At 46.9% G+C, this 27,014-nt stretch overlaps 1 protein-coding gene across 2 annotated transcripts in view; it reads left to right on the top strand.

Moving 5' to 3' along the window:
• The window catches only part of LOC120945484 (ATR interacting protein), a 292,609-nt gene that overhangs the window by 171,144 nt on the left and 94,451 nt on the right, over positions 1 to 27,014 (top strand). For both annotated transcript variants that reach the window (XM_040359654.1, XM_040359653.1), the window contains 3 exons: positions 640 to 766; positions 14,696 to 15,364; positions 16,600 to 16,742. In XM_040359654.1, the coding sequence (XP_040215588.1) occupies positions 640 to 766; positions 14,696 to 15,364; positions 16,600 to 16,742 (939 nt within the window). The remainder of the gene's footprint in view (positions 1 to 639; positions 767 to 14,695; positions 15,365 to 16,599; positions 16,743 to 27,014) is intronic.

Raw genomic sequence — 27,014 nt, 5'->3', positions numbered from 1 at the left:
GGACCAGTGCGCATTGGGGATGAACGTTCCCCCCGCCAGGCTCTGCTATCCATAAAAAGCATTATTTTCCCCCAAAAAAGGGGAGTTACCCATTGCTCATTAAAAGATAAAGTAACAAAACTCAGATGTTTGCTTCAGTCCAGAGACTTACCCCAATAGAGGTTTTTTTCCTAGTTGATCACAAGTCTAATTCGGGTACTTAAAAATAACTAAAGTCGAGCAAAATGGCAATACATTGCAGCCTATAATCCTTTGTTTTTGTTTGTTTGTTTCAAGCTGAGAACGTTTTCAGCAAATACAGAAAGTACCAGTTAATCTTATCAGAAATGCAGTGTCCTTGTCAGTTCCTGTGAACTGCATCTTCCTTCCTAGTGATCTTCTGTAACTAGCAATTGCCATGTAATGGAGATGAAGCGATATTTGTATTTGGAAAAGCATTTTTGATTTAAAAATTAAAATGAAAAACGGTTTTAAAATACATTTACTGATATATTACTGATTACAGAGCAGCATTAGTTTGTGTCCTGTATCTGCCTGGCATTCAGCTTTCATTTATGAAAGGTACTCTGTTTATATGCATAGTTTGTTTTTGCATAATTTGCTAGAATATACTAATTTGTTTTTTTAACACCTTATTAGGTTCAATTTTACTAAATAGTTTGATGCAACAGTCACATCCTGAAGGTCCATTTGGTTTGTACCATCTCCTTAGTGGTAACTTAGATGTTCTCCAAGGATCACCTGTGCGTAGAGGCCATACAAGCAAGTGAGTAGTTAGTCACATTCTGGAGCTGACCAATCAGAATTACTCTAATCCATCCCAGAAGCTCTACAGAAGGAAGGGGAAGAAAAGCTGGGGACTTGTTATCACCAGATCACAACACTGGCTGCATGCGAACTGACAACTAATTACCCATGAAAGTACAGTGCCTTGAAAAAGTATTCATACCCCTTGAAATTTTCCACATGTTACAACCAAAAACGTAAATGTATTTCATGGGATTGACCAACACAAAGTGTCACATAATTGGGAAGTAGAAGGAAAATTATAAATGGTTTTCCAATTTTTTTTTTTTTTTCTTTACAAATATGTGAAAAGTGTGGCGTGCATTTGCATTCAAGCCCCCTATACTCTGATACCCCTAACTAAAATCTATTGGAATCAATTGCCTTCAGAAGTCACCTAATTGGTAAATAGAGTCCACTTGTGTGTAATTTACAGCTGTTCTGTGAAGCCCTCAGAGGTTTGTTAGAGAACCTTAGTGAACAAACAGTATCTGAAAAGTGTGGCGTGCATTTGTATTCAGCCTTCCTAAGTAAAAACTTTGTAGAACCACCTTTCGCTGCAATTACAGCTGCAAGTCTTTTTGGTATGTCTCTACCAGCTTTGCAAATGTAGAATTAAATTTTTGCAAAATGGCTCAAGCTTTGTCAGATTGGATGGAGAGCGTCTATGAACAGCAATTTTCAATTCTTGCCACAGTTTCTCAATTGGATTTAGTTCAGGACTGTGACTGGGCCATTCTAACACATGAATATGCTTTGATGTAAACCATTCCATTGTAGCTCTGGCTGTATGTTGAGGCATTGTCCTAATGGAAGGTAAACCTTAGCTCCAGTTTAAATCTTTTTGCAGAATCCATCCATCTTCCTGTCAACTCTTAACTAGCTTCCCTGTCCCTACTGAAGAAAAGCTTCCCCACCACATGATGCTGCCACCACCATGTTTCATGGTGGGGCTGGTGTGTTCAGAATGATGTGCAATGTTGGTTTTCTGCCACACACAGCATTTTGCTGTTAGGCCAAAAAGTAACATTTTGATCTTACAGTATGTGACCAGCACAGCTTCATGTTTGCTGTTTCCCCCCACATGGCTTCTCGCAAACTGCAAACGGAACATCTTATGGCTTTTTTTTAACAATGGCTTTCTTCTTGCACGCTTCCATAAAGGTCAGATTTGTGCACTCTGGTGTGTTTTTTGGCCTTTATGATGTGGTTTGTTCAATTAAGGTTTTCTAACAAACCTCTGCGGGCTTCACAGCACAGCTGTATTTTATTCTGAGATTAAATTACACACAGGTGGACTCGATTTACTAATCTGGTGAATTCTGAAAGCACTTGGTTCCACTAGATTTTAGTTAGGGGTATCCGGCTAAAGGGGGCTTGAATACAACTGCAGACCACCCTTTTAAGATATTTATTTGTAAAAAAAAATGGAAAACCATTTATCCTTTTTTTTTTCCACTTCACAATTTTGTGTGTGGTGGCAAAATAAGCTGTATGCAGAGCACACCGCCATTTTGCCCTGTGCTAAAAAGCACAGAATTTGTCTTAATGAAATAAGCCATCTGTAAGCTAAATAAATTCACTCACCATATATTCCCTGCCATTCATTTAGTAGCAGACCATCACACCAGCTTAGTAAGATAGGGGTTAATCCGCGCTTAGGATCTGGCCAGGCTAATATAAATGGCAGTGGATACTAGACAAGTTTCTAATCAAATCCGGAAAAAGCGATGAGTAAAATAATCAAAATAATCAGAAAATCAAAATAATCAAAATAATCAATAATCAATAATCAGGCTGCAGCCCCCCAAAAACAAATCCCCATAGGGGATAGTAAAAGAATAAATGAACGTAGGGAGGGGTGGTGGCGCTGCCCTACCTACAACTGGACACAGCAAGAATTGTGAACAGTAACCCAAATGGGTATGAGGTAACGTGTAATAGTCTAGTGGTCAATACAGTAAGTGAAAGCAGACCTGTGTTCCGACAAAATATTATGGTGATAATACAATATTGAATAGAATGCCCCACCACATATATATATTATGGGGTGAAGGTAGGTAAGAATATCACTAGTAGGCTATAAAAATAGCCTGTGTGGGTTCCACTGTGCTATAAATACAAATAATACTAGTAAGGTACGTAAAAATTATACATGTGACAAAAAGGATGAGCGTGTGACAAAAATGCAAAGTTGTGGTACTTGTAAATAAATATGTATTGTGATAGTCCAATTTTATGTATATATAGTACAGAAAAAATATAGTCCAGCAATATATATGCAGTGAAAAAAACTTATTGCAACAAAAATATGAAAAAGGCCATCCAGGGAGTGGTAAAGTCCGTGCTGTTAAAGGTGCACCTGTGAAGGTGAGTGCTCAGGTATACAGTAGTGGAACTTGCACGCAGTGGTCACGGTGCTCCCCCTTATGGGTCCCCACTTACCAGAGGCACTAACCCCTGCAGGGGTAAAGTGCAAGTAGTCAGCCTCGGACGGCTCAATGGTCTCCCGTAGTTCCTCAGTTGTACTTGGGACCCGCTTCTGAAGACGTAATATGACGAAACGCGCGTAAAGCGGATACACGCACACACGCACGCACTTCCGGTTTTTAGCTTGAGTATCAGTGGAACGCACGCCGGTCCCAGGCGATAGCCGATACTTCCTGTCTCACCCAGTGCAGCGACGGAGCTATGCTAACAGGCTGTTAGCTGCTCCACATTCATATTTTTGCTTTTAAAACTTTTATCCCTTAGAGCAACCACCCCCGCTCTAATATATTTTTATGTTCATTCTTTTATTATATTTTTGATGTACCCTGCATGCTTTTGTGAGTGCTAATAAACCAAGCACTTATTCCAACATACCACGCTATGTCAGTGTGTTTTTTTCTCCGGAGGGCTGCTGGCTTTTAAAACAACCACTTACCTTGGATCCGGATAAAACACCACTATTACATCTAGGAGGTCCCAAGTACAACTGAGGAACTACGGGAGACCATTGAGCCGTCCGAGGCTGACTACTTGCACTTTACCCCTGCAGGGGTTAGTGCCTCTGGTAAGTGGGGACCCATAAGGGGGAGCACCGTGACCACTGCGTGCAAGTTCCACTACTGTATACCTGAGCACTCACCTTCACAGGTGCACCTTTAACAGCACGGACTTTACCACTCCCTGGATGGCCTTTTTCATATTTTTGTTGCAATAAGTTTTTTTCACTGCATATATATTGCTGGACTATATTTTTTCTGTACTATATATACATAAAATTGGACTATCACAATACATATTTATTTACAAGTACCACAACTTTGCATTTTTGTCACACGCTCATCCTTTTTGCCACATGTATAATTTTTACGTACCTTACTAGTATTATTTGTATTTATAGCACAGTGGAACCCACACAGGCTATTTTTATAGCCTACTAGTGATATTCTTACCTACCTTCACCCCATAATATATATATGTGGTGGGGCATTCTATTCAATATTGTATTATCACCATAATATTTTGTCGGAACACAGGTCTGCTTTCACTTACTGTATTGACCACTAGACTATTACACGTTACCTCATACCCATTTGGGTTACTGTTCACAATTCTTGCTGTGTCCAGTTGTAGGTAGGGCAGCGCCACCACCCCTCCCTACGTTCATTCATCACACCAGCTTGTTCTCAAGTCACCATCATCTCCATCATTGCCATCATGGCTTAGCACAGCTCATTTTATTCACACAAACAGGAAGTGATCACTCCACCAGTTGATCACCTCCCCCATAGAAGTGGTCATCACAGGATGTCCCCTTGACACAGCAAACACCATATAAGGACATTCCTTCTGACAGGAAGTCCCATAGAATACACGAATAGAATATAATACAATACAATAAATAGAAATACATACAATGCTGGCTAAAGTCTTATGGGCGTGTCTGGGCAGGGAGTGCATGTGCCTCCCCTGACTCCAGAAACTATCACAAGCGCTCATATTAATCACTGATAGAATCCTTAATCTGCGCCATTCCATAGAATAATGCATATCCAGATTATACCCTTACAGGCGTACGCTACGAATCCTAACCCATGCTGATCAGACATGACCCAGATAAGAGCGCACATCTGTCCATAACCACTAGTTTGCTTGTGGAGTTCGCGCATCCCCTCCTCAACGATCGTCGGTGCTAAATGCACAAAGGGCCCCTCGCCGGCGGACATGCGCCCACCCTGCAAACCTCACACTCCAACCTCAAGACATTTTCTACTACCAGACGAGATTCAACCAGCCTCAGACTGCCCCAGTCAGCTCTATTTAGAGCGGGTTGTGGCAGTACTAAGACTGGGTGCCATTATGACAATACATATTAAATACATCTTGAAATTTCCACAACATGTGCCACTTTGTTTGGTTTATCACATAAAATACCAGTAAAACATTTTTGGTTGTAACCTGACAAAATGTGGAAAATTTCAAGGGGTATGAATACTTTTTTTTTTTTTTTCAAGGCATTGTAAGTGCAGCAGGGACTTGATGAGTGTGGAGGGTGCAGGGTGTTCACCTTTTTTTCTTCTTCTTTTTTTTTCTGAAAACGTGAACACACACTTTAATAATAACTACTTAAGTTATGTTCAGATTTAACATTTTTAAAGCTTTACCAACTGTAAGTACTTTAAAACATTGCTAAATATCACTTATGTATATTGGGTAGCAATCTGCATATTTCTCTTGTGTTCATGGACGGACACAGCAGCTTATTCTTGACAGTAGGGTATTAGCCTTCTTTCAGGAGAGGACTAGGCAGAAACATTGTTAGTTTGTCAATAGAACTGTAAACTGTACAGTACCACCAGGGCGGTCCCTCTATGTACAACCCCTCTCCCTGCACTCAGCAGCTCAGTTTTTTTTCTCCCTGTGGGCCCTTTGGTCTTGAAGTTATATATATATATATATATTCATATATATATATATATATATATATATATATATATACATACAGACCTCAAATTTTCCACTCGTCTACTCGCATTTTGCGAGTGGAAAACGAGGTGTGGCGAGGAGCTGGGCTGCCTGGCAGAAGTGGGGCCAGCACCGCCGGCGACCGTTGTTGATCGGGAGCTGTTCTCCCAGTGATCGCCTATGGCACAGTGCATGGAGGTGGAGGAGGACCGCGGTATCACCGAGCGGTATAGCATAACATTTAACTTTGCTCTGCTCGTTCTCACACACAGCCCCGCCTCCTAACCCCGCGCCTGTAAGACAGAATGCATCCCAGCATTGGACCAGCATACAGGCGCGGGGTTAGGAGGAGGCGGGGCTGTGTGTGAGAACGAGCAATACACACGCTGACCCTGGGGAGGCGTCTGTAGCTGTGCCCCCGCCCCGTATCCTCACGTCTAGGTGCAGAAACAATGAGCGCCTGATCTGCCAGCAGAATGTTGGCACAACAGACGCTCATTAGTGCGTATCCATGGTCTCACGCCGCAACGCAGGCCTTAGCCGACAGCCAGACTATCTTTGCTCAAGCATGTGTTAGGTTTGGGCAGACCCCGCCCCTTTGCTGGCAGGCTGTGGGTGGAGCGTGGTCGGAGCATGGAGGAAGCAGTTGGAATGAGTGGATTGGAGAGTGTGATTGATCAGGTGAGAAGAGAGAAGTATGGGGCCACACATATTGGATGGAAATGGCTGCTGTATATTTAGGAGGCTGTCCTGTATGAAGAGATAACTTCTGGTAGAATTTCCATCTATTCCTACATGTGTTGCTATAAAGAACAGCCGTGCTGAACCCATGACGCCAGGGTGTGAGCTCACAGAATATTAGGTTTGAGCTCACACTTGTGCGGCTGTGTTCTGCGGGTAGGACAGTCCATGTATTTTAATGGGGTCCCCCAAAAAAGAGGGACCCTTTTTAAAAATAATGCTGCAGGGAATCGCGTGCATGCGCACAAATGCAGGCTTTTTGCTGATGCGTGGGGGTCCTGTTAAAAATTGATGGCGCCCCCATGCATCTGTTAAGCAGCGACACGTTTCTCTTGCTTGTTGCACATGGCACGTGATTGTCCCAGCGTCCCCGAACATGCAATATTGTGAACTTGGCCTCATGGAAAGGTCACAAATGGTGACAAGACTAGTCATCCTGCACAATCAGAGGGGATGCAGCAGTGACCGGTCTCGCGATTTGACCATTTATGGGCAGGCGGAATGTACCAAGTTGATCAATCCCCCGCCAAGAGAAGACAATTGCTGATTCCCCAGTCCGCACTGACTGATGATGCGGGAATAGTGCAAATTTCACAGTGTCCTTTCCTTGGATTGTAAGCTCTTTACAGCAGCCCTCAAAAATTCCACTTGCCTGCTCACATTTTGGATTTTGAGGGCTGGCGAGGAAAGGCTGCCTGGGAAGCTGGGGGGGGGGCGAGCATTGCCGGCATGCGGGGTTGTATGGGAGTCCTTCTTCTCCCAGTGCTCGTGGTGGAGGGGAAGAGAGGAGAGCACTCGGCCGGATCATCAGAGCGCAGGGAACATCTCTCGCGGCTTTCATTTCAATTGCCGTGTGATCCAATCAAGAGTGACGTGTATCAAAGTTCCCTCAGGCTAGGGGGCGGGGCTGTATGTGACGGCGAGTGGCGGGAATACACAGCATTTGAAATGAAAGCTGTGGTGTTCCTCGTGCGCTCATCATCCACCCGGTAATCAACTTCCTCTTCTCTGTTCCCCTGCATGATGGTCACAGGTAGGCAGCATGATGGTCACTGGTAGGCAGCATGATGGGCACAGGCTGCATCGGTGGACACGGCAGGCTGCATCGGCGGATACGGGCAGGCTGCATTGGTGGGCACAGATAAAGTTGTTAATATTTATTTTTAGAACTTAATTCTGCATAAAACATTTAAGTGTAATTTTATGAGATTTATGAGGGCGTGTTTAGGGTGGGGCATGGTAGGGGTTGGTTGGGGTAACTGTTGGCGAGTAACCCTTGAGGCTTGGCTAGTAGCTCAGGACTTGAAATTTTGAGCCCTGTAATATATATATATATATATATAATCGTATTTTCCGGCGTATAAGATGACTTTCTAACCCCTTAAAATCTTCTTAAAAGTCGGGGGTCGTCTTATACGCCAGTAACCTAAACTTACCTTATGCTAAGACATGCAGAATCGCGGCTGTACGTTTTTTAAAAAGCCGCGCCTCCTACGTCTTCTGTTCCGTGATAGGCGGAACACTCAGCTTCCCAGGAGACACTGTGTTTAGTGTCTGCCTATCACAGAGGCCCTCTCGTCCTGTGTTTAGCGTCCGCCTATCGGACGAGAGGGCCTCCATGATAGGCGAATACTGAACACAGTGCCTCCTGGGAAGCTGAATGTTCCGCCTATCACGGAACAGAAGATGTAGGAGGCGCGGCTTTTGAAAAAACGTACGGCCGCAATTCTGCATGTCTTAGGATAAGGTAAGGGCACAGTCTGGCATGTAATGGGGCACAGTCTGGCATGTAATGGGGCACAGTCTGGCATGTAGTGGCATAGTCTGGCATGTAATGGTGGCACCGTGAGGCGAGGCATGACTAGTAGGAAGGGGTGAGTATATCCCAAAACCAACATTTTGGCTGGAAAATTAGGGGGTCGTCTTATACGCCCAGTCATCTTATACGCTGCAAATACGGTAATTTTTCTTTTTTTTTCTTTCTACTTTGATCCTGAGATCTGCTATCAACTGGGCGACGGGCTGGATGTCCTATATCTTTAAGTCACCCCAGTTTCGGCCAGCGAGCGTGTGCAGACCTTTAGCCACGATATGCCCCGGGTCGGCCACGACATGCCCCATTTGCTCCAGGGGTGGCCGGTGAGCTACACGCTCCGGGGCACACATATGACTGGGCTAATTACTGTCTCTGTCACAGTGTGCCGGGCCGACCGCTACCTCCATACTGCTCAGGTGTTGGACCTGTTTGGGATGCTTCCAGCAGGACTGGTAAGTACCATTCCCTCCTGCCTCAGCGGGTTGGGACGGCTGGACATCCCCGGGAGTACGATCGGGGGTTCTTTTCCACCCTTCCCTCCCCTCCCTCCTCCTTATGCCTTCTAGCTGGGCCTGGTGCTGTATCCGGGGGTCCGCCTGGGGGGGGGCTCCGCTCTCTAAGTGGGGGGGCTGCGCTGAGGGTCCGCTCTCCTGGGGGTGCTGTATGCCTGTGTGGGGGGACCTCCGCCTTGTCTGGAGCCCCGGAGTGTTCGCTGCCATGTGTGCTTACAGACTTGATACCTGATTCGGTCGCCATTTTGGCGCTCCCACCGCTATACTGTGTTTTTTACTTTTCTCTGCGGCCATTTTACTGTAGCCGAGCACCCCTGTGTTGGTCCTGCATAGCGGCGGCCATTTTCTTGTCGTGCACCTTTTTCTCTACAGGGTGGCCGCTCAGCAGCCATTTTCTTGAAGTCCGCATGCCCTGTGGTGGTGTTCACGGCGGCGGCAATTTTTTTGTAGCCAGCACGCTTTTTTCTACAGGGCGGCCTGGTTCTTGGCCTCTTGCGGTGGTTTTAGGTGTCTGGACTGTGCGAACAGCCGGCTTTCACTCTGCTGGACACAGTGACACGTGCAGTGGCATACGGAGAGCTGCTCTGTCAGGACAGGGCGGACGGCAACGGTGCAGTTTTCTACTGGGGTGGTGAGACCTCTCGGGGGGTGCTTCGGCGTACAAGCAGCTAGGAGGGTGGGCTGTTTGCCTTGGCTTACGTCCCTAAGGGGTTATGCGTGTGGGTCAACATGGCGTCCAAAGTGGATGCTTCTTCCCCAGACATACCTGTGATTTTAACGGGTGCCCCGGCATCTGCTGCCTCTGTAGAGGCGATGTCGGCAGTCTTGGAGGCCTTTGTTGTCAGGGTGGCTGCGGTGTGTGGGAAAAAGCGGGGTAAAAAAACGCCCCCTCCCCCCGCCATCTTCTGGGGATGTCTCTGACTATGATTCGGGCCCAGCTACTGCTTCTGTCCCGGGTTCTGATGTTTCAGACGATGTGTACCACGACTTTGTACAGTGAGGATGATTCCGTGTCCGGGTCAGCGCATGATAGGGCACTTGTTGGAGCACTTATCACCGCAGTGCGGGATACTCTTAAATTGGAGGACAAGTCAGGTGCGTCTACGGAGTTGTCGGTCCCTTTCAGATTCCGCAAGCCTGCCTGCACTGAAAAGGTGTTTCCTTGTGTGCCTTACTTGGATAAGCTCTTGTACAAGGAATGGGAACGTCCGCAGTGGACTTTTCCGGTCCCCAAATGTATAGCTGTGCGTTACCCCTTTGAGGAAGATTTCCTGAAAAAATTGACCTCTTCCCCGATTGTGGACCCTCTGGTGTCCAGGTTGAACAAGGTAGCCACGCTTCCGGTGGAAGGAGCTCCTGCTTTCAAAGACCCTGTGGACAGGAGCACTGAGGCAGTTGGCCCGCTCCCTGTTCACGGTGGTTGGGTCAGCAGTGTGTCCGGCTGTCACCGGGGCCTTGGGAGCTCAGACGCTTACTGAGTGGGCTGAGATGCTGCACCACGAGTTAAAAGAACATCGAGCTTCTCCGGCCTGTGTGTAACTGGCCGACCAGTTGGTACACTTCCTTAAGTTTGTGTTCGAGTCAGCTTTGCATATGTTTCCGTTGCTATCCAGGGCCTCAGCCTCTGCAGTGGTACTGCGTCGACTGATTTGGCTAAAATGTTGGACTCTTCGGGTGGTCCTTGTTGGGGCAGTACAGGATCTGCTGGCTCGGTGGTCGCGGCGCTCTATGCGGGGGATTTCCTGACGTCCTTGGACATTAAGGACGCATACTTGCATGTCCCCATATCTGCGTTTTGCAGTCGGGGAGGACCACTACCAATTTGTGGCTCTTCCTTTTGGCCTGGCATCGGCACCAAGGGTTTTCACCAAGGTGCTCGCTCTGGTCCTAGCTTTGCTGAGACAGCGAGGTGTGGCTATAGTGGGTTACCTGGATGACCTTCTTCTGAGAGCTGCAAACTCAGAATTAGAGGTGGATGTGGCAATTGTCATCCAGACCTTTCAAGACTGGTTGGGTCCCGAACCTCCAGAAGTCGGTGTTTGTGCCGACTCGGTATCTGGAGTATATGGGCTTGGTTCTGGATTCCTTGGAGGCGAGAGTTTTTTTTCCCCTCGGACAAATTAAAAACTCTCTAGGCGGCGTTGAAGCTGCTGGCATCCCACAGGCGGTCATCGCTGCGTTTTTGCATGCGAGTCCTGAGCCTCATGGTGGCCTCTTTCGAGGCAGTGCCGTATGCTCAATGCCACACTCGTGCCTTACAGAGGGAAATCCTGTCCAAGTGGGACAAGTCCCTTGTTGTCCCTGGATTGTTAGATCCGGGTGGACTGTGCAGTCAAGGCTTCCCTGGTCTGATGGCTGAGATCTTCAGGCCAGAAAGTAATTTCATCCCCCTCAGTGGACAGTACTCACGATGGAAGCCAGCCTGACCGGTTGGGGGCGTGTTTGGGGTGTCCAGTTGGCACAGGGTCGCTGGACGCAGGAAGAATCTCGCCTACCGATCAACTTGCTGGAACTTCGGGTGATCAAGCATTGCTTCTCCTCATGGTGTCAGACTTCAGGGGCATCCAGTCAGGATCCAGTCAGACAATGCCACGGCAGTGGCATATGTCAACCATCAAGGGGGAACAAGAAGCTCGGCTGCAGCCTCGGAGGTCGCTCACATTCTGAGGTGGGCAGAGAGTAGCGCATCGGCTCTATCGGCCGTATACGTTCCGGGCGTAGAAAACTGGCAAGCGGACTACCTAAGTCGCCAGATGCTGGACCAAGGAGAGTGGTCGTTGCCCCCGGATGTGTTTCATCTCATTTGCACAAGATGGGCACACCAGATGTGGACCTCCTGGCTTCGCGGCTCAATCGGAAGGTGTCGATATTCGTGGCCAGGTCAAGAGACCCCTGGGCAGATGCGTTGGTGGCTCCGTGGGGACAGTATCAACTGATCTACGCCTTTCCCCCGCTGAAGCTTCTCCCTCGTCTGCTTAGCAGGGTGCAGACCAAGGGGATCCCGATGATTCTAATTGCTCCAGATTGGCCTTGCCGTCCCTGATATGCCGACCTAGTGTGTCTGGGGACGGATGTTCCTTGGTGACTACCGCTACGAGAGGACCTTCTGTCGCAAGGTCCCATTCTTCATCTTGGTTTACAGTTGCTGGCTTTAACGGTGTGGCTATTGAAAGCCAGGTATTGAGGGACCGGGGCCTGTCGGATGCAGTTATTTCTACAATGCTGAGAGCATAGAAGTCTTCCTTTTTAGGATGATTTATCATCGTACTTGGAAGGCTTACATCTCTGTGTGAGGAGCTGAAGTGGCGGCCTGTTTTTACAGCGGGGAGTGTGCCAGAAGCTTGCCTTAAGTACTATTAACGGGCAGATTTCAGCCTTGGCTGTCTTCTTCCAAAGGCCCTTGGCGGCTCACTCACTGGTGAGTACGTTTTTTCAGGGGTTTTGACATGTGGCCCCTCCGGTACAACCCCCACTGCCTCTGTGGGTCTTAAATCTGGTCCTCTCATGACTTCAGAGACCGCCGTTTGCAGACATTGGGGAGATTCCCTTATTGACACTCTCTCAAAAAGTTGCCTTTTTGGTGGCTGTTACGTCAGTCAGACGGGTTTATGAGCTGGCGGCCTTGTCTTTCAAGGCTCCTTATCTGATCCTCCACAAGGATGAGGCGGTGCTACTCCCGCAGCCTTCGTTTCTCCCTAAGGTCGTTTCGGCTTTTCATCTCAATGAGGACATTGTACTTCCGTCCTTGTGTCCTCAATCGTCCCATCCAAAGGAGGCTGCTTTCCATTCCTTAGACGTTGTCCGGGCTCTGCGGGTGTACCTGTCGGCTGCGGCTTCGTTTCCGGAGGTCGGACTCACTGTTTGTTTAGGTGGCTGGTCCTAAGAAGGGCATGGCGGTCTCATCGGCCACCATCCCTAGGTGGATCAGACAGGTCGTGATTTAGGCCTATGCCATACGAGGGCGGGCTCCTCCTTTTCCTGTCACGGCGCATTCTACCCTGTCAATGGGTGCCCCCTGGGCTTTCCGACATCAGGCGTCTGTTTCCCAGGTGTGTAAGGCGGCGACCTGGTTGTCTGTTTACACCTTCACAAAATTTTACAAGGTTGATGTGAGTGCATCTTCAGATGCTTGCTTTGGCTGCAAGGTTTTTCAGGCGGCTGTTTAAGGTTGCATCTCCTCTGTTGAGGAGCTCTGGTTATGTTGGGGTGAAGTTTGTTTTGGTTGCTGTTCTCACCCCCCGTTTTCTGACACTGGGGACATCCCTACTGTCAAGAATAAGCTGCTGTGTCCATCCATGAACACAAGAGAAAATAGGATTTTTGTATTTACTGTAAAATCCTTTTCTCTGTAGTTCATGGACGGACACGGCACCCACCCCTCCTTTTTAGGTTTGTACTGCTTTTTGAGAAACTGAGCTGCTGACTGCAGGGAGTGGGATTGTACCTAGAGGGACCGCCTCCTGGGCGGTACTGTACAGTTTAAAGTTGTATTAACACATAACAATGTTTGTGCCTAGTCCTCTCCTGAAAGAAGGCCAATACCCTACTGTCAAGAATAAGCTGCTGTGTCCATCCAACTACAGAGGAAAGGATTTTACGGTAAATACAAAAATCCTATTTTTTTTTCTCCCCGCCACCTGCCTCTCCAATTTATATTTTTTTCAGTAGTGTAAAAATTCAGCAAATTTAATACATTGGGACAATTTTAAGCACCTTTCTGTAAAAATAAGCTGACGGATTTCTGTGGCTGTTTGAGATAAGAACCAGCTGCAAACCGTGTTTTCCATCGGCCAAACGCCATGTTTTAGTGAATTTTTAAATTGTTTGGACCAAACTATTTTTTTTCACCAACTCATGCAGCAACTGTCGGTGTTGTATTAACTGTATGTATCCCCTGTGATCTACAGTTTACAGTCCTGCTCACAGAATATAGTTAAGTTAGACTGAGCACTGGCCAGTCATTCACAGGTAGTTTTGTATTTTCTAAATTGATATGAGGCTGAGGTGGATGACTACACAATCTCCACCTCAGCTAATCAGAAGGAGCTTTGTATCCATGTAACAAATGCAAAGTTTCCCATGAATGGCTAACCAATGCTGTTTTTAATGCAATTTTGTTCCAGAAGTGAGATGGGAAGACCTCTGTCAGAACACAGCAATGTATACTGTATGTAGTTAAGGCTACATACAGTTCATACATCCTTGACAGCAGTTGCATGTCTTAGTGAAGGAAATGGTTCCCTTGGACCAGCTTGGCCCAACATTTTTAAATTCACTAAAACATAGATATACACAGGTGTTTGTTGCTGATTTACGTCTGAAAATTCTAATTCTGTGGGCTTCTTAAAGAAACTCTGGCTTCAATGGAGTCATCAACGCAAAGCAAATATGCACATCAAAATTCCTGTCTTCAGTTGCTACACACTTATTTAGCATATTATTGTAAATGAGTAATCACTGAAGCCAGGAAAACAAAGACCAACTATGACAGCACATGCATTTCCATAATAAAAAATGTCTTTTAAAAAAAGGAGGGAGGAAAACTTTTCAGGGTGACTAGTCCAGAATTGCATATTAACTTCCCTCATTTTGCCAAGTATCTGTCTTAATAATTTGTATAATACATAATGGCAGTAGTAACAGTTATGCACACTATGCATTAGTCTTAGATTAGATTATATTTTTTAAGGGTTTCAGCAAATAGTTATTTCTTTCTTACCTATTCCTTTTTGATTATCTGTTTTGTCTAAAACGAATTAGCCTTGTATTGGTGTATGCAAGTGAGCTGTTGCAGGAGACATAAAAAAAACGTAAGTATCTTCTCGTTTGCTTTACCTGACCTTTTCCACGTGTATATACCGTAATTGGTATTTTTTTTTTTTTTCAGCACCTCGGGAAAATCTATTTCCGGTACGCTGTCCTCCACTCAGTGTCTTGCTTTAAAAGATGCACAGAAATTGGCCATCACTGGACTAAACTCCATTGCACTGGGTGATGACTTGACAGAGCAGAATATGGTTACAAAAACCCAAAGGGGGATGCAGAATCTCAATAAAATGTCCCGAATTCCAGGAGCTGTGCTCATACTGCCTCTAGTGGAGTTTCATATTGCTGCTTACTGTCTAGCTTTGAAGCCGCTAGAGAAATGCGGCGCAAGTTCATCTGATAATCAATCTTTGTCATCCTCCAGCACGGACCGTAACATCATTTCCAGTGTTGAGGAGGCAATATCTTGTCTCAGTGAACCTGCTCTGGCCTCCCTTGGAATCCTTTATTACCTGGTATTTTACAGTCTAGATGTAGTAGAAACTTTACTGCTGACCAATGAGGAGAAACGGACACAAATATCTTTCAATCCAGAAGCTCAGCTGGAACTTTGCTCTTTAAGAAATGAAAGGCTGGACAGTGATGAGCAAAATTGGCATCCTTTATTTAAAAATATTATGTTCCTCTTGTCTTCCTCTATTTTGACATCTAAGAGAGATCTGGTCCGGGAACAAGCTCTCCGAGTTCTGGTGAAATTGGCAGAAAATTCTCCTGAAGAAATGTTGTCCAGGTATGTTTTTTTCAGTATTACTTGAAGTAGTACTCTAAGTGCCAGTCCATATTTTAAATTCACATGCTTCCTCCAGTGTCCAGGAGCCATGACTGCAAGACAATAGGCTTATTCCTGCTGACAGCTACTGCTGTGTGCATCAGTTCTACATTTTAGAGTAGATTTTTTTTTTTTTTTTATAACTTGTCGATACTACACCCAGGTAGCCCTTTAATTGCTGACAGCAACATATTAACATTATAATAATACAACTGATGTGCATAGTGCTCAGCTGCATATGGTGGGTGAAGCCAAATGCACTGTCAGTGAGATGGGTATATGGCTAAATGAAAAACTGAGCCTCTTCTGCTCTGGGTCAAGTATGTGTAGTGCACAGAGTGGTTTTTAAAATGTTATGAGTAGTAAAAATTTCTTCAGTGAGAGAGAAATTGTTGCCCCACATTTGTCATCTTATTAGGTGTTTATAAGCCCCAGTTCACACTGCAACGACTTGTAATGCGACTTGAGAGTTCAAAGTCACATGACAAGTTTTGCCCTATTAATGGCAATAGAACTGTTCTAATCGGTGCGACTTAAAGGGTCACTATAGGAAAAAAAAAATATTTCGCTGAAATGACTGTTTACAGGGTATAGAGACATAATAGTGAACCGATTCCTTTTAAAAATGATTAAAAATAGATAAAAACCAATCATATAATGTGCCTGCAGTTTAGTTTCGTTTTTGCTGTTGTTTCCTGGTTCTCTGATGTACAGAGCCAGAGAGGCAATAGAGGGCAGTGATGGATTGTAAAGCAAAACTGGATTGGTGCTGACACTCAGTAATCACACCTCCTTGATTAGTCACCACAGTGAGAAATCTCCCAGTACTGTGGTGATTAGGAAACAGACAACCAGGAAGTGTCCAGAACAGAGAGGAATTACAGCAACATTAAAGCAAAAACGAACAATGAGGACAGGAAACCAGGACTGCAGTAAGGTAAAGGAAGCTATTTCGCTAAAAAAAAAAATTCCTTTAGTGACCCTTTAAGCTGCTGCGACTTAGAAAAAGGCTCCTGCACTACTTCTGGTGCGACACAACTTTGCTACCATCACCGCTGCACCAGATTTTGCACTCGCCAGTTTTAGTAAATCCTCCCCACTGATTTATTTTTTCTTCTCAAATACAGGGTTGTGGTAGGTTTTCAAAAAGTTTTGTACAATCTTTACAATTCTTCTTTTTTTTTTTTTATATATAGATTTGAGGATTTGTTCACCTCTTCTGTGTTGCTTCAGTGCCTATCTGCAGGTTCTCCCCTTCCTATTGCCCTTAATGCTGTCAGACTGCTGGCTCTTCTTGCAGACCACAAAAAGCTGGTCAGTCTCTTCTGTTCTTGTTCAGGTAAGTGTCACATCTACACATGGCCAGCGTATGTTATCTATGGGCTCACATTGGATCATGTGCTCACAATTGTTATCGTATCAATGTGTCTTGCCTATCTTGCCCCACAGCTACTGATCCATTTCACTTGCACTAAAAATTGACCATTTTCAAATGAAATTCGAAAGTTGGTTAATGTAGTGCAGTTCAAATAGGTAATTGATGATTTGAAAAATCAAGTTCAGTTTGTAATATTTGTCTTATTTTGCAGATTTTTTAAAAAAAAAAAATTTTTTTTTTTGCTTCTCAGCTTTGACTCACGTGACATATTACACCTAATTGATATTCTATATAAGTTCTGAAACCCAAGAGGGATCACTAATTTTAGCTAAATTCTAGACCAGGGGTAGGCAACCAATGAGATGTGGAGATCTACCTGAACAACATGAAGGAAATCCAAGATCACCAGTTTTTTTTTAGGAAATTATTTAAAGTGGTCGTTAACACTGGCCCAGATTCAAGAAGCACTTGCGCGGGAGCAAGTGTGATTTGCGCCGCGCAAGTACTGATTTGCTCCCAGGCAAATTTGCGGCTGATTCTGTAAACCATATATAAAAGCAGAAAAATAAAAACGGCTCGTACAGAGCTGATATAAAGTCCTGCAGCAGCGCTGCAAACCACTGGTTTGATGTGTATGCTGTGTATGCTGACTCGATCAAAGAAAACAATAATATGTGCTCCAATCACCAATCAGGATTTCACCACGTGGGGGGATAAAGGGTCCCCTTTGGGGAAAGAACTCACCAGATGGCTACTTTAAAACCGCATATGATATAATGTATCGCTGTCAGATGGTAGATTGGAACAGCATACCCCTTTCCTCGATCACCGCATAGATTTCCACTCTCCAAGTAATAGCAGTTTATGTAAGGGAAGAAAATATCCACATAGCGCAATATAGTTTTGATGATGTTTAATGTAACCCAAAACATACATGCGTATCCCCTTTAAAAAACATGCGTACCAGATCAGTGAAATAGTCAGGCAAAATGTATAACAGGTATGGGTGTTTGTGTCACTCTCACTGTTTCTCGGGACCCCTGAAGACCGCTTGGATGTCTTTCCTGTGGCTTGCTTCCTGGTTCCCTTCCACGAGTGGAGCGCACAACGTCACTTCCGGTTTAGGATGCTGGATAGCAGCTCTGACGTTTCGTCCGTTCGGACTTCCTCTTAGAGCCTCTTCCTCTTCTGTAAACCAGTTAAGCCTGAAATTCTGCCTTTTTCCCGCGCACGCAGCCTCGCTGCTCCGGCGCAATTATTGCGCAATTTTGCGCGGGGTGTAACTTGCGCCTTCATGGAATTCCCTCAGCGAATATGCAAATTAGGTACTGCCGATGATTCAGAAACATGCGCGTGTGATGCGCATCTTGCGCTGGAAGCGCGCAAGCTTTTTTCCCCGGGCAAACTTGGTCCTGCTAAAAGCAGGGGCAAGTTAGCAAAAGATGGCCAAATGTCATCTGCAGGAGCGCGCAACTTCAGCAGCACCTAGACAGACGAGCTGAACAAGCAGAGCACCCACATTTTCGGGACCTCACATCTGTGCACCAACATGCCAGGGGCAGCTATGGTTCTTGATATTCTATTGACTGAGCCGACTCGTAGGAGGGCACGGGAGAGGATTTACAGAGGGCGCTACAACCTTTTTGATATGAGTGATAATGAGGTGTATCGCATGTTTCGCTTCAGCCCTGAAGTCATCCTTGAGTTGGTAACAATCCTGCAGGATGACATCAGCAGCCCGACCCATCAGGGACAGGCAGTGCAGCCACTGGTGAAGGTAGTGGCAACCCTTCATTTTTTGGCAAGTGGCTCATTTCAGCGCACAGGTGGAATGGTGGCGGGGATGTCCCAATCCAGCATCAGCAGGTGTGTGCACCAAGTGATCCCTGCAATACTCAGACGCATGGGCACACAATTTATCAAACCAACCACGGCTGACCTGCGGCAGAAGGCAATCAGTGATTTTTATGAAATAGCCAGATTCCCACGCACTGTGGGTGCAATAGATTGTACCCATGTGGCACTACGCCCCCCCCGGCTCCTCGAGCATATCTATTGCAACAGGAAGCATTGGCATTCGATAAATGTGCAGGTGATTGTGGATGCACATGGCCTCGTATGGCATGTCCGTGCCAAACACCCAGGGTCAAGCCATGACAGTTTTATTTACCGACACAGCCCCATCCCAACCGAGTTTGACCAGAACATGTATGGAGACAGCTGGCTGATTGGTGAGTGACATGGGTGTCAGGTATGACTGCCCCCCCCCATGATGCAGACATCACAAGGGGCACATGCACGACTAACATCCTCCTGTCTTTTCCCTTCCAGGTGACTCTGCATATGCCCTGGGACCTCACATGATGACCCCATTTCGTAACCCTCAAACACCAGGAGGGGAAAGATTTAACGAAGACCATGCACGTACCCGTGCGGTGGTGGAGCGCACATTTGGCATCCTTAAATCTCGATTCAGATGTCTGGATAAATCAGGGGGGACCCTGTTGTATTCACCCAACTTTGTGTGCCAAATCGTCGGGGCATGTTGTATTCTCCACAATTTTGCTGAGAGAAGGGGCATGCACATTGAGCTACGCAATGACCTTACCCCCGAACCACGCAACCCCCCCCCCAATAAACACTACCGGATCTTCTGAGGGAAGAGCAATCCAGAATGGTCTTGTGGAACGTCTCTATGCACATTAAACACACCCTGATCTTGTCACAAGTATAATGCATGTATGCACACCACTGTAGTCCCTAGCACACACACGACACATGCACCCCAAATTGGATTAGACCCAACAATACCCCATGGTATTAGGGAGCAGCAACGCCGCGTCAAGGCTCCAATTATGTTGCTGTCCATTCATACACCTTTCACATGGCAGAGGGTGACACCCCTTTTCCAGCAGGAGTGCCACCCCCCCCCCATTCACACACCAGTCACACTGTAGTATACACTCCTCACCGTGTGTAGGGACTACAAATAAATATAAAAGCTCATATTCTGAGCATCTAACAATAAAAATAAAACTCATATTCTGAGCATATAATAATTGTTCAAATTATATCATTTTTTTGATTTCTTTTTTGGGCCAAGGGTGCCCCGGCTCCGGCTCCTCAATCTCCGTGGTGCGGAGGAGGCATGGGGTGGGGATGGAGGGGGGGAGGAGCATCAACCCCTACTTCCAGACTCCTCGCAGGTGGTGGCTGCATGCCCTCCATGGCGTTGGCCAGGCGGGCGAGGATGGTGTTGGTCTGGGCCAACATCCGCATTTGGCGGGTGGTGGTGTTCCGCTGATGACGGCGGGTAACTCTCCCCTCCTCCCGCACTGCAGCGGTGTTGGCCTGCACAGCAGCGGTGTTGGCCTCCACCGCAGCTGCCATCCTGCTTAATAAAGCGGGGGCGTTCTGCTGAGCCACCAAGCAGGTGACTATGGCCTTGGAGTTGCCACTTATTTCAGCCAGGCTCTGTGAGACATGTTTGTCCCGGTCTGCATGCAGGGTGAGGGCATGCTGCACAGAGGTGGAGGTGGATGCCATGCTGTCCGCCAGACGTCTAACATCTCCCACCATGGCCCCTATATTGCGGGTCTGCAGGGCCTGCTCCTCCAGCAGACCGTCACGGAGGCTGGAGGGTATATGCCTGGTTTTGGACAGAGCCTTCCTGGGAGGAGAGGCTCGGGCACAGACAGAGGGAGAAGGGGAGGGGTCCACAATGGAGGGGCTTGCCCTGGAGGGGGATGATGTGCTGGCCGGGGGGGTGGTGGGTTGATCAGGGATGGTGGTATCCTCCTGGAGGGAGCCAGAGTCCTCCTGGATGAAAAAGGAATCCTCCTCCAAAACCACTTCCTCCACCATACTTGGCCCCGGTAGGATCTCCTCCTGTACCAGCATTGCCATAATATGTCCATGGGGCCTGACTGGACCCCTGGCTCAGGTATGGATGGCGTGGGTCGCCCCGCAGCCGAAGATGGCCCAGCTTCATCATCCTCATCACCACCTGTGGATGACCCCAAAAAGAAAAATTTTGCTGGTGCAACACACTGCTCACATGTTCACTTCTACCCCCTCCCATGATGCACAGCAGATATGAAACAAAAATAATAGTTCCATCTTCACTTCTACCCACAAATATGTTCACTTCTACCCCCTCCCATGATGCACAGCAGATATGAAACAAAAATAATAGTTCCATCTTCACTTCTACCCACAAATATGTTCACTTCTACCCCCTCCCATGATGCACAGCAGATATGAAACAAAAATAATAGTTCCATCTTCACTTCTACCCACAAATATGTTCACTTCTACCCCCTCCCATGATGCACAGCAGATATGAAACAAAAATAACTTACCAGTCCCCAAGTTCCCAACAGTGGAGTCGTACCCTGCAAGTTCCTCCACCTGCTCCTGCACAAAAGTTTGGGCAATAAGCTCCTCCTCATGATTTAGGCGGATCTTACATCGTGGTCCACCTCCCGTGCCACCGGTATGTTTGCGGATAAGAGCCAGTTTATCCCGGACCCTGCGCCTCATATCATTCAGTTTTTTCTGGATGTAATCCCAGGAACGATCTTCATTACCCAGGGCATTGATGTCCAGGGTTATGGCTTCATAGATAGCCCTCCTTTGGGCAACGGTGGTGTTTGACCGCTGGGCACCATATAGGACTTCTTTATGTTGCTGGAGTGCAGCAATTAGGATGTCCATCTCCGCAGCCACGAAGTTTGACTTTCTTTTTTTAGTTCCTTTGGGAGGTGCCATCTCTTCAAAATGGGCTGAATTTCCTTGCTCAGGGGGGGTTGGAAAAAGCAGGATGAAATTCAGCAAAGAACCTGCGCAAGTCTGCTCCTATTTATTTGCTCAGTGCAAGCAGCTGAGCAGGATTTGCCCTGAAAGTATGCTAGGCGCAGTTTGACGCATGCGCAGACGGCAGCGCTCTAACTGCGCATGCGCGCGCCCGGCGCAAACCTCTGCTGAGCCGAAAAATGCTCATTTACATAGGGGCACACCCACTTTGACTTGCGCGGCCTTGCGCCCTCAGCTTTGCCTTAAACAGGAGCAAATTAACTGAACAAACGATTCCTGAATCAGGTGGCAATTTGGCTAAATTGCCCCAGCGCAGAGAAATTCAGCTGAGCAGCTCATGTGTAAGTAATGGGCAAATCTACCTGAATCTGGGCCACTGTGTTTATATTCTAACCCACCCCCTGTATTTTCCTCCTGCAGCTGCTGAATGCGGTGAGGGAGAGGTGGGGAAGCTGTGATCCGTTCAAGCAAATGCCACCGTGACAGGGAGGCTGCAGGGACGTCGGCTCCCAGGGCACATGACCCCTAGTCCCCTGTCCATGACGAATATCCCCCTAGTAACAAATTAAATGCCTTCTCTCCCCTAATGTAAAAACAGATGCCCCCTCCTGGTAACGACAGATTCCCCGCCAAGCCAGCCTCTTCTGGTCCTTGTCATTTTGAGGTATTGTCCTGTCAGCAGGTGTTGTGAGGAAGAGTTTGTTTGTTGCAGTCTGTCAGTGTTGTGAGTTGAGCAGGGAGGGAAGGGGTACAGAGGGTCCCCATTAGGTGACACAGACCCGAGCAGCATCTTTCCACTCCAGTGACCGTAGTCTCTTCTACCTGGCAGCGCTCTCTCTGCTTCCTCCTCCGGCCTCTCTTAGCCCTGTGTTTGGTTTCCATCCCACCCAATTGTCGGCACCAACACTTCCTCCCCCATCCGGGACTGCTCTCTGCTCCGTTCATAGTTTGCAAAAACGTAAAACTTCTTCCCAGGCAAGGTGGAAGCCGAGTGGTGAAGCAAACATTCCACCATTTGGCTGTGGCACAACAGATGCATGGACACTGCAGGACCCAATCCGGAATCTGGAATTTCTCTTTAGTTTATTGACAGACACAGTACTCCATTTATCCTGAATTGGGGTTATATCGCCCTCTGCAGGATAGAACTAGGCAGAACCAAAAACGTGGCTATGCCCATTGGCTGTCCTCAGTAGAGGTCGACCGATATGGGTTTTTCTCTGGCAGATGTCGAAATTTAAAAATCGGGGCGGCCGATATATGATGCCGATATTTTAGGCCAATTTTTTTTGGCAGTTGGCACTGGCTCGTGGCAATTACAGGTGACACTGGTAAGTGGCACTGATTGGCAGGTGGCACTAATTGGCATTGGAAGATGGCACTAGCAGATGGCACTGATTGGCAGGTGGCACTAACAGGTGGCACTAGCAAGTGGTACTGGTTGACACTGATTGGCAGGTGGCACTGGTTGTCAATTAAAGCGACGCATTACAGTATTGCTAAAAATGGCCTGGGGCAAATCCTTCCAGTCCTTTTTGTGAAAAAAATATTTATTGTCTTCAGTTCCCAAACAATTATGGAAAAAAAATCAACTTAAAAAAAATCCCCATGCCTCTTACTAAATACCTTGGACTATCTACTTTCCAAAAATGGGTCATTTGATACGTGTAATGTCTTGGCATGTTGAGGCCTCAAAAAATTAGAAAGGCTGTCAATACATCAGGTGTGATAAATTTTCAATGATTGGTACCTCCCCGTTGAGCAAGCATATGACAGGTCTGTCTCTGTACACTGTGCAGGGACCGACCTGTCAGAGCGCCGCTCTCCTCTATGGGGGATCGGATGAAGACGTACCGTAGAGTCGGATGGAAAATAGGGTTTAAATCTGTCACACTAGCGGGTCGGATGTCAGCGGGCATGTCACCGCTGACATCCGTCGATCCATTGACCTGCACCGAGTGTCCGTTCAGGTCCACCTAAAAAACTGACAGGCGGACCTGAACAGTCCGCCTGTGTGAAAGGGGCCTAACATTCATGCAGAACAAATAATTTACACGGAATGTAGCAGTATACATTTTGGTCAAAATTTATGAAGAATTTTTTTTCATTTGTAGCGCAAATTTTTTTTTAAACTGTGCAAGAAACTCTGGTTTCAACCAGAGTAATCTGCGCATATGAACTAAAGAGAGTGTGAGACGGGAGGACTGTTGTATGGAGTCCTTGATAGCATCTATCGCAAAGCATAATGCCTTGGGAAAGCCAGCCAATTCCCGAGCCTGTTGAGCCGGGATATCCTTCAAGACCACCTTTAACTGGTCTTTTAAGGCTTGGCAAATACCAATAGCTGCTACCGCAGGTTGGGCTACCCCTCTAGCTGTAGCAAACAAGGTTTTTAACAGCGTCTCTAATCTCTTGTCGGTCGGGTCTTTGAACACTTGAACGTTGTCCACCGGACAGGTCAAAGTCTTGATTACGCAGGATATAGCTGCGTCCACCGTGGGGACACCCCACTTCATAGTGAACTTCTCCTCCATGGGGTATAAAACCAAAAACTTTTTAGGAGGAAGAAAAGATCTATCCGGATGTTACCAATCCTTGTAGATAAGACCTTCCAAACTGGTCGGCTTAAACCCCTTGTAAGAAACTACTGGCAGGGTTTCCTTTCCACGGGGAGCATTTATTTGGGGAAGATCTGGATACATATATTTCCAGTTGCAAAAGCACACTGTTACCAGTGAAGAAAAGGTTTAGGGGTCCGCCCCCCTTTAAAAAGTCTTCCTCTCCTATTCCTAGCACTTCCACTGCCAGGCAGTTCTGACGGCCTCCCGGACGGTTTAATGCGGGTGGAAAACCGCAGGGCCAGCCTCAGGCCTCCAAAAAACCTTGGAACCGTAAGCCAGCATCTAAGTCGGCATTATGAAGGTTCACCCCCACTCAGCCGGGTGGGGGGAAGACTTCAGCTGTTTGCGAAGCTTGGCAAGGGAGGATCCAAGACAATTGGGTCCTCTCTACGGTCTCCGAGGGCTACAGGCTGGAGTTGAGCGAATTTCCTCCACCCCGCTTCTTGGCCTCAATCGTCCTGAAAGACCCGTGAAAAAGAAAATTTCTAACATTTGCCTTGGATCATCTATTATCCGAAGGGGTGATCAGGGAACTGCCGGTGGAAGAACAAGGTTTGGGGTTTTATTCAAATCTTTTCACTGTCCCCAAACCAAACGGAGATGTAAGACCCATTCTGGATCTCAAGGCCTTAAACCAGTTCCTAAATGTCCGATCTTTCCGGATGGAATCGATCCGGTCGGTGATTGCCTCCTTACAAGGAGGGGGGAACTTTTGGCGTCCATCGATATAAAGGACGCATACTTACAAATTCCTATCTTCCTCAACCATCAGAAGCTGTTACGCTTCACAGTAAATCAACGCCACTTTCAGTTCGTGGCCTTACCTTTCGGTCTGGCCACCGCACCTTGTGTATTCACAAAGGTACTGGCCCCCCTGTTAGCCAATCTAAGATCTCAAGGCATATCTATAGTAGCCTATCTGGACGATCTGTTGTTGGTAGATCGTTCAGTTGCCGATCTAAACTCAGCGGTACACAGGACCGGGAGATACCTGAAATCCATGGGTTGGGTTCTCAACCTGGACAAGTCGGCCTTGGTGCCTGTGAAAAGACTCGAGTATTTAGGTCTACTCATAGACACAGATCAAAGAAAGATCTTTCTGCCCCAGATAAAGATCGATTCTTTAAGGTACCTAGTTCAGCTGGTCAAGTCAAAGCGTCAGCCCTCCATTCGCCTTTGTATGCGGCTGTTGTGGAAAATGGTAGCCTCTTTCGAGGCCGTCCCATTTGCTCAGTTCCACTCAAGAGGTCTTCAACACGCCATTCTATCCGCTTGGAACAAGAAAATCCAAGCCTTAGACCTCCCTATGTCCCTCTCCCGAACAGTCCGGCAGAGCCTTTGCTGGTGGCTAGTTCCCCAGAATTTACTAAGAGGGAAGTCTTTTGTTCCCATATCTTGGTGGGTTGTGACCACAGATGTCAGTCTTCTGGGCTGGGGTGCAGTTCTGGAGGGGCTGTCTCTCCAGGGAAAGTGGTCGATCACCGAGAAGTCTCTACCCATCAATCTGCTAGAGATTCGGGCAGCTCGTCTAGCCCTATCGGCTTGGATGGACAGGTTGCGGGGTCACCCAGTCAGAATTCAGTCCGACAATGCCACAGCTGTGGCATACATAAATCACCAGGGGGGCACAAGGAGTCGTGCAGCCCAAAGAGAAGTGGATCGAATCCTGATCTGGGCAGAAAAGTATGTCCCGTGCATATCTGCGTTTTTTTATTCCGGGGTTGGACAATTGGCAGGCAGACTTTCTAAGTCGCCAACAGTTGCTCCCAGGAGAGTGGACTCTTCACCCCAACATCTTCCAGGGCATTTGTCAGAGGTAGGGAATACCAGATGTGGATCTCTTTGCATCGAGGTTCAATGCAAAGGTAGGCAGCTTTCTGTCCCGGACGAGGGATCCACTCGCTTGCGGAACGGATGCGCTGGTGTTTCCATGGGATCAATTTTCCCTAATTTATGCATTTCCTCTGCTGCAATTATTACTCCGCCTCCTTCGCAGGATAAAGTCGTAAGAGAAACCGGTGATTCTGGTTGCTCCAGCTTGGCCCAGAAGGGCCTGGTACGCAGAAATTGTAAGGATGTCGGTGGGACATCCATGGACCCTTCCGCTTCGTCCAGACCTGCTGTTTCAGGGGCCAATATTCCACCCTTCCTTACGGTCTCTAAATTTAACGGTCTGGCTGTTGAATCCCATATCCTAAAGAGGAGGGGTCTCTCTAATTCAGTAGTATCTACTTTAATGCCAGAAAGCCAGCGTCCAGGCTTATTTATTACAGATTTTGGAAATCTTATGTGGCCTGGTGCGAAGCCAAAGTGTGGCATCCCCGGAGGTATCTCATTGGCAGAATTCTAGATTTTCTGCAGATGGGGGCAGACATGAAGTTGGCCTTAAACACCATTAAAGGCTAGATCTCGGCCTTATCAATACTTTTTTAAAGGCGCCCTTGCTACACATTCTCTGGTTAAGACCTTTTTACAAGGAGTGATCCGTGTTAATCCTCCAATTAAGACCCCCTTGCGTCCGTGGGATCTGAATCTGGTGCTTTCTGCCTTGCAGAGGCAACCCTTTGAGCCTCTGGCTCACTTTCCCTTGGTCCTCCTGACCAGAAGAGTGTTTTTTTTTTTTTTTGGTGGCGACAACCTCTGCTAGGAGGGTATCGGAGTTGGCGGCCTTATCATGTAGGGATAAAAATGTAGCGCCAAAATGAATGACCTATATCCTGAGATAGAGAAGGTAAGTGTATCTCACCCTCTCTTCTTGGATGGTCAGAAAAGAAGAAATATCAATAATAATAAAAAT

This window comes from Rana temporaria, chromosome 7 (assembly GCF_905171775.1).
Source record: "Rana temporaria chromosome 7, aRanTem1.1, whole genome shotgun sequence".
Lineage (NCBI taxonomy): Eukaryota > Metazoa > Chordata > Amphibia > Anura > Ranidae > Rana > Rana temporaria.
This window is presented reverse-complemented; position numbering and strand designations above follow the sequence as displayed.